Source organism: Polistes canadensis, unplaced genomic scaffold (assembly GCF_001313835.1).
Source record: "Polistes canadensis isolate GaletaPanama2010 unplaced genomic scaffold, ASM131383v1 scaffold_99, whole genome shotgun sequence".
Lineage (NCBI taxonomy): Eukaryota > Metazoa > Arthropoda > Insecta > Hymenoptera > Vespidae > Polistes > Polistes canadensis.
Genome location: NW_014569646.1, coordinates 4,920 through 13,073, shown reverse-complemented (window position 1 = coordinate 13,073; position 8,154 = coordinate 4,920). Strand labels below are relative to the sequence as shown.

At 30.5% G+C, this 8,154-nt stretch overlaps 2 protein-coding genes and 1 long non-coding RNA gene across 8 annotated transcripts in view; 2 read left to right on the top strand and 1 right to left on the bottom strand.

The window, feature by feature from the left end:
* Positions 1-1,148, top strand: part of LOC106787387 — a 2,788-nt gene extending 1,640 nt beyond the window's left edge. Inside the window, exons 3-4 of the mRNA XM_014749707.1 lie at positions 342-547; positions 651-1,148. Of these exons, the coding sequence (XP_014605193.1) occupies positions 342-547; positions 651-867 (423 nt within the window). The 3' untranslated portion in view covers positions 868-1,148. The remainder of the gene's footprint in view (positions 1-341; positions 548-650) is intronic.
* Positions 1,149-1,351: 203 nt separating this feature from the next.
* LOC106787394 (SWI/SNF complex subunit SMARCC2) lies at positions 1,352-6,586 on the bottom strand. 6 transcript variants are annotated; one of them, XM_014749723.1, is made up of 12 exons: positions 6,537-6,586; positions 6,354-6,418; positions 6,171-6,274; positions 5,620-5,739; positions 5,123-5,236; positions 4,671-5,035; positions 4,362-4,586; positions 3,814-4,109; positions 3,418-3,730; positions 2,580-3,331; positions 2,190-2,500; positions 1,352-2,020 (listed from the first exon to the last, which is right to left on the bottom strand). In XM_014749723.1, exons 2-12 carry the CDS (start codon positions 6,361-6,363, stop codon positions 1,670-1,672), a joined length of 2,961 nt encoding a protein of 986 aa, XP_014605209.1. In that variant the 5' UTR covers positions 6,364-6,418; positions 6,537-6,586; the 3' UTR covers positions 1,352-1,669. The 6 variants fall into 6 exon arrangements, with proteins under 6 accessions (XP_014605209.1, XP_014605208.1, XP_014605204.1 ...); XM_014749722.1 differs by having other exon boundaries at positions 5,123-5,220; positions 6,537-6,553; XM_014749718.1 differs by lacking the exon at positions 6,537-6,586 and having other exon boundaries at positions 6,354-6,524.
* On the top strand, positions 6,576-7,598 carry LOC106787396. The gene is made up of 2 exons (XR_001381773.1): positions 6,576-6,662; positions 7,107-7,598. It is a non-coding gene; the product is annotated as an uncharacterized LOC106787396 (long non-coding RNA).
* Positions 7,599-8,154: the final 556 nt, after the last annotated feature.

The following is an 8,154-nucleotide window of genomic DNA, read 5'->3' as shown; positions in this document are numbered from 1 at the left end:
TGGATAAGATTCGGTATTATTCGTATTTTGTTAGTTTTTAAATATACTATATTTTGTTAATTATCTTTATATTAATGTTTGTCTGTTTGTTTTCTTTCTTTTTTTATCTTTATAAATAAATTTATTTACACTAGTAAAATACTTTGCATCGGAATACACACAAAGGTTCTCTTAATTGTAAATAGTAGATCAATTGTATAAAATCGTTTACGTTCCGTGTGTTGTTAATTTAGAATATTCCCAAAAAGAAAAGAAAATGAGAGAGAGAAAGAAAGAAAGAGGAAATATTAAATTTTACCCCCTAAAATAATAATGTACTTTATAATATTTCAATTTTGCAGGACATTTACTTAGTTGATTTTCAACTAAGTCGAGTCGGTTCCCTTGCTCTTGATCTTGCAAATTTATTGTACTGCTGTACAAGTGGAGAAGTTAGGCAGACGTACATGACGCAATTGCTTCAACATTATCATTTTCATTTGATGTCATCGCTGCATATACTTAATCCAGAGCAACCACCAAAAAATGCTTCTATTATGTGGGAATTGTGAGTAAAAAGAAAAAGAAAATTAAATAACATTTTGGAAAATGCAATATCTTTGAATACGCAATATATATAAAAATTCATTGTTTTTCTTGTTATCTCTTAGATTGAATAAAGAGATGCGAAGATGTGGACGATTTGGTGTCGGTTTAGCTTTGGATATTTTGCCAATTAGTACATGTGAAAGTAACGAAGCTCCAGATTTGTACGAAAGAGCAGAAACTGGTAAAGAAGCACCACCACGACCACCACAACCGGGAGCTGAATGTGCTAGATTGATGACTGATTTAGTTTTGGAATTGATACACAATCATGCTTTATAGACTGATCATTGAAAAAGTTATCGTAGAAAAAAATAAGAAACAAAAAAAAAGAAACATAAAATTTCCACAAAAAAATATGGAAATACTTTAATAGTATTATAATAAGTATTAAAAATGCTTACTATTATTTTTATGGCTTTATAGTGTATACTACAATGATTGATTTTTAATGTAGACACTAATGCGGATTATTTTCGTATTTAATGTATTTATACATGCAAAATTTACAAGCGCAAAGGAATAATTAGACTGAAACAAGATGCCTGTGTGATGATATCTTATTATTTTTTTTTCTTTCTTTTTCCTTTGAAAACAAATCGTTCCCAAATAAAAAAAATATAATATAGAAGCTTCCGTTCATAATTTGTTTACAAATTTTTCAAAATAAATTTATACATTATATATAGAAGAGAAAGAAGATAAGTATTTTTTTTAGATATTTTTTATCTTTCAGTACATATATATATATATATATGTACCACTGACTATTAATACATGTATAAAAATCTATACAAATTTGACAAAATAATTAAGAAATAAACATAAAAGAAATATGAAAGTAGAATAAACTAAAAAAGAAAAGAAGAAGACGATCTGTTTGCTATCTCCAGCGTAATGAAGGTGATAAAATGTGTTGTAAATATATAAGTGTGTAATTTTTATGTTTACTATCCTACAGAGCCATCATCATTCATCATCATCATCATCATCATCATCATATTTGAAACAATCATAAAAGCATAATGAGAATAATGCCATTATGATTTGTCACTAAAATTAAAAATTAACTCACAATAGAGTTTTATGTTTGCTCCGGAGGTGTATGCTGTTGTTGTTCTTGAGCTAAACGTTGATGTGCTTGTTGTCGTGCTCTGAATTCAGCCGCTCTTAGTTGTTCTAAATGAAATTGTTGTCTTTCAGTAATAAGTTGCTGCCTTTGATATTCAAGTCCCTCGCGTTCGCGTTCCATCGTTGTTTCTAATTCCTCAAAATGACGTAACTTTATTTCTAACTTTTTCATCTGAGTTTCGACCAGTAACGCGACTAACGATTTTATTTTCCGTTCTTCTACAGCCGCTAAATGTTTCGCTTTAACGGCAGCGGCAGCCAATGCGGCCGCTGCTGCGGATTGTAATTGGGCGTCCCTCACAACCTATTTTATTTACAATAATAAAAATCTGTTAGTATTTATTTGATTAAATTATTTGATTACTCGTTTAACCAGTATCAATTTGTATTCTTTGTTATATATAATATGTACTATTTGTATCACACACATTTGTACTCTTGTTATATATAATGTAATATTTAATGTGATTTACCTTATCCTTTTTTTCTTTTGCCTCAATAGCTTCAGCATCGACAGAAGATTTAGTATCATCTTCGCTTTCTTTAGAATCATCTTCTTTCTTAGTTATCTCTAATGGTGATTGTTCAACGTCCGATGCATCCTTCGATTTCTCTTGATCTTCTTTCTTTGCTTCTATAGAAGCTGGACCTGTCGAATGAGGAGAAGTTACAGATGATGCTTGAGTTCCAGTAGTTGACGGTGTTGTAGTATCATCAGGTGGTTCAGGTGATCCTGTACCAGCAATGCCTGATTGTGCAAGTCCAGCAGCTGGATCAAATTTTCCTAATAATCAAAAATTATCTTTTCTTATAATAGTTCTTATAATAAAATACATTATTTTTTTATGAGACGATATAATTACCATCCGAGTTAGCACTAGCTTGAACATTTCGTAAATGCTGATCCAATAACGCTGCTGGTACTTGATCCTTAATAGCAGCAAATTCTTCCATAGCAGCTTTAGCTGCACTAGCTGCCACTCTAGGATCTACGACTGAAGCTAAAAAGGCTACTGTACTCATAACTGGATTTCCAGCCTTTGAAAAAGGTACTGGTTGATACGCTAGAGGTCCTAAGCCTTCTGGACCACCTTCCTCAAGATACGGGTCTTCTATAGGTAACCGTAAGAAATGTAATATGCATTCATCTTGTGTTCTTGAACCGACATGTTCGCAGACTTTATTCCAATCATCTTTATGAAGTTCTAGGCCTTCCAATAATAAAAGTGTTTCTTGTTCAGTCCAGTCACGTGTTGCTCCAGCTGCTTGTTTGTTCTTTAACACTGCAGGTTTCCTAGAATACTGATCAACTTTTAAACCAAAGTTTGACATAGCATTAGCTGAAACTTTTTCTTCTGTTCCAAGTATAGCAGTAGATTTCTTCTCAAGATCAAGCAATGTTTTTGCTGCAGATGGTTGCGGTGTTTTTGGTGGATTTGGATTAACCGGTGCAAGACCTGATGGAGTATCCGATAATACGTGAAAATGAGATGTTGGTGGTGGACCCATAGGTGTAGGTCTAGATTCTGCATCTACTTGATAATTAATTAAACCCCATTGTTCCAGAAAAGCATGAACACGCATAATTGCACAAACATCTCCAGCTAAATTACGCCTGTAAAAATATAAAAACACTTGTTATACAAAATAATTTCTTCTTATATTAAGATTCCTTTAAAATTATATTACACAAAATGATACCTGCAAGCTGTTGATGTAATATATTCTGTAGGATTTAATCTATAGGTATCTATCATAAAATTCCTGTACGCAAGATAAATTTCAGGTGTTTTAGATTTGTTTTTCCCATTGAAGAATTCAGATAATGCTCTTTTCTCTATAGTATGAATTGAATTGTAGTCGAACCAGGCTGAATAACTTGGTACAACTATATGATGAGTTTGTTCTGTAACATTATCTTCTGGCTCGTCTCCTTTACCTCCTTCTCCTCTTTCTTTGCTCGTATCTCTTTCCTCTCTGTCTTGAGTTCCCTGAGAGCTACCTTTGTCGCCTGCTTTTTAAATTTTACAATTTTACAATTAGATATTACAGTGTACGCACGCATACAAAATTTAAAATAATATTATTTTGACAAACCTTCTATCGGCTCATCCAAATCTGCCATATTCCCAGATTTAAGAGGTTGCAGTTCATTATCCTGTTTTTTATTTCCAGTTGATGCCAAACTACTGCTTGTCGTCGCATTACTGTTTTGGCCTGTTATTGGCGGATTAGCAGGAGCGGCAACAACTTCGACGATGCGAGGTTCAGCTGGTGGATCCTCCATCCCTTGGGTAAGATCTTCTTCCTCATCTCCAGTACCTCGGGATTTCTTTGGAGTAGCTGCCGAAGAAGTCGATGAAGTGCTTTGTAAATTTGATGGAGCCCTGCTACTGAACATATTAGGTAATGTGCTATATTAGAATCGTATCTCTTCCCAATTAAAATTAATCTACAGGATCCAATCGAATAATATGTACAATGTAGTTGCACTTTTATTCCTTATGAAAAAATAAGAACAAAATGCATGAACATTTTATCGAATTTTTTGTTTTTCCTTTATCTTATTTTTCCAGCTTAGTACATATTTTTTGTTCAGGATCCTGTTGCATATGTATATAAAATTAGTTATATGCAATCCAAACCTTTTGCGTTTTCCAAGTTTTGGTAGTGGACTTGGGGATCTTTTTCTTTTGGGTTTTTTTCCTGATGGTGGATGAGCAGGTTGGGCCATTAAATCTTCTACTAAAAGTCTATATTTGTGAACTTTCTTTTGTCCGCTATCATCTACCTCATAATCTTCTTCATTCATCCATTCATTATATAAATCTAAATCGAGCGCCCACGTCGCGGAAACCTTATACACTGATCTAAAAATAAAATATAACATTTTAGATAATTAAAATTAACCTAATAAAATAATAAATCAACAAAAAGAAGATTATTAATTGTACCTTGTACTTGTAATATTAAGAGTTCCTTCAGGAAATTCCCAAGGAAGATCTAGAGTAGTCCAAGAGTCATAACTATCTGGGAAGTAATACCAATGAAGAAGAACCGATCTTTCACGTCTCATACATGGTCTAGCGCATTCTTCTTCCATTGGATCTACTGATGGAAAAATAATATGTGTAGCATCTGCTTCATTCTCAACAACTGTGCCTTGATGTCGTCTTACTGCTTCTTTTACTTTTGTTGCCGTTGGTTTATCGACGTCGGCTCTTACAAAGACGCTAGGTATAGTCAAACATCTATTCTGAGTTAAAGCACGCTCTGCTGCCATTAACATTTCTACTATGCGATCCATACGAGAGCCTGACTATATTAAAAATAATTAAAAGGAATGTTACCATTGTGATATCAGATATAATATATTGCTGACGTTAAATAAATTGTAAAAAAATACCTTTCCAACTGGAAAGTCAAACCTACGCCATCCTTGTTCTTGCTTAAATCGATAAGCGGTAGAAAGTATATGACACAAACCACCTCCAGGTTTAAAGTCTAAGAAACATTTCATCTAGAGAAAATAATTATTACCTTGTCTGTACAATGTATAAATACATACATACATATATCTATATATTTTTACATATACACTCCTTGTGTGTTATTTTTTTAACAAAGAGTGTACATACAGGATGTTCTGTAACCAAGGTGCACTTGTACTCAACAAATTTTCAAACTTATTTTTCTCTAAAACAAAGTCTTATATAAACAAATATAATTCAACATTTTTGACTTAATTATTCATGTAGAATCACTTCCTGCTTGTTTGTACCACCAGTTACAGGTCATCCTGTATATATATATATATATATATATACATATGTAATTTGTATAATGGTAAATAATATATATATATATGTATGTATATATATATATATATATATATATACATACCGGTACCCTTGTCATGGGTGGTTTGGTTACATTTTTTCCTAAATTATCCTCTTGGAACTGCAGCAATTGTACGACTAATGTTGCTAAACTTTTATTTGTCGGAGGATCTGTTTGTACATACTGCAAGAAATATTAATCATTGAGAACTTTATAATATAGTAATTTCATTTGTAATGCATCATCGCACACAATCAAGTCTTTCAACATAATATTAAACAACGCGTTGTATGAAAAGGCATAGGATGATACTTGAACCATAGCAAGTATTATTTTATTGTATCAAATTATATGTGATGTGGGTTAAAGTGTGTTTACGTGGACATTGAAACAATTAAAGAAGTAATGCGTATCAGTGCTTGCGGGTTGAAAATTTGAGACATAAGAACAAATGATAAAATATTTAAATATATGTATACATATATATAAATTTAATGATAAATAATAAAAGAAATAATAATACAACAAAATATGTATTGTAAGACGTATAAAATTAGATATTTGTTAATGAAATTTATCGACGCCGTGTATTAGTAAGTGGAGCTGATACATACCTTTTTACAATTTTTTAAAAGCCATTGTTTAACACCGTCAAGTTGTGCGAGGATTTCCGCAGATTCAAAAAATTTGGCATTCGGTCCTCCATCCTTTTTTGGGCCTAACGCAAGCATTTTTTATATATAAAACTTAGACCTATTAATCCTTCAAGAATACAACGAACAATAACGCCGCGTTACTTGCAAACATGACACGCCTCTGAAGTTGGTTGTATCTCTTCGATTCACAATAAATCTGGCCAGGCCTAACAATATTTACTTATTTATATTTCAAATAATACGTTAATAATATTATTAAAATGACGTAAATGTGACTGATGGTTAAGATGATATCCCAATATAATAATACGTTCGAATTATAACCTAAATAAAAATGCAGATATCCGTGAGATCCGACGTGAAGGCCGATGATATTTCAAACGTTCTCATTGGTCGAATCTGCTCGTTCAAATATGTCGGCCAATGTATTTCGACTGCAGCAGGAAATTCGTAAGCAAGCTTATTAGCGAATATGCCGCTAACCTATCATTCTTTTCAAACTTTATTATTTACATGAATTTTTTTTTATTAGTTTTTTTTTTTGTTTTAAACTATTACCCGATAATGAATACATATTAATAAATTTGGTTATGTTAGTGTGTGAATTTTGTATGCTGAAAAGCTAAATTTTTATTATTTTCTAATCGTATTTAAGTAAACTAATGCGTGCTATCTGTGCTTTGTAATCTCTTAGATATTGTACTATAGTGGTTTTTTAATGATACAGACAGTAGTATATAAAATATTTATCTCTTGTTTTTAATTTCACTTTTTTTAACTAATGGAATTATGTAGAACTTTATTTTTGAATGTAAGTAATGATCAATCGTTTTATTTTCAAAAAATGTGTGTGATACTATTAAAATATTAATTATTTAATTTAATAATTTACAGGAGTACGAAGTTACATTATGTTGATTTCAATGCAAGATGACTATTCATCGAAGAAGAAGACACTGTTGTAGCATTGGATCATTTCTTTGAAGTTACTTTTTTCTTGACGTTACCAATATGAATATTAATTGCATTTATTTTTTTCTTTGAAGAGGTTTGAAGTTAAATACAATGCGTATAGAATATAGCAGCGATGACAAGAAGTGGTTAGAACCGAAAGCTTTTAGAAAGTAAGGTAATAATCTTGTAGAATTAAGAAACGAATATTATTTTATTCTAAAGGTATATATTTATATATTCATTAGTTTACCATAGCGTTAATACATTTATTCTTTTATCGCAAGTGAAAAATCATTGCGCTGAAAGAAATAGCATAATACTTTCAACAATGATTAATAAAATTTGACAATACCTTCCTTATGAACATTTTTGAAAGAAAATGCTTTATTATTATCTACTTGAAATAAAATATTTTATTAATACTAGTAAAGTCAGTCCTTCTCTACCCTCAAATGTTATATCCATGAAAATTCCTCAAAAGAATCTTATTTAGAACGAACAATTACATTTATTATTATTATCATAATTTATTTGTTTCATTTTTATTTATTAAAATGAAATCAATATAACGTATCAATTAGATAGAATATGCTGGTAAAATTTGACAGAAAAAATGGAATATCCTGTATATTTTAATATCTGTACATATTATAGTTATGCTTACCAAAGTTTTTGTAATACATTTAGCAATTATTTTTTAATATTTTTATTTTAATAATCGATATATATATATACATAAATATACTCATTCATTATCTAAATTTCCTAGCAATGAAATATATTTAATATATATTTTAATATGGATATACATTTTAATTAGGCTTATCAAAAGTTCAATATTGCATTTAATAATTATTTCAATAAAAAAGAACCAATATAAATATACATATATACATACAACTATCTCTCTAATAATCATTATTTAAATATTAAGAAATAAATAAAAATGCATCTTTAGAAATGCAACAAATACATAAGTAAGAAAGTA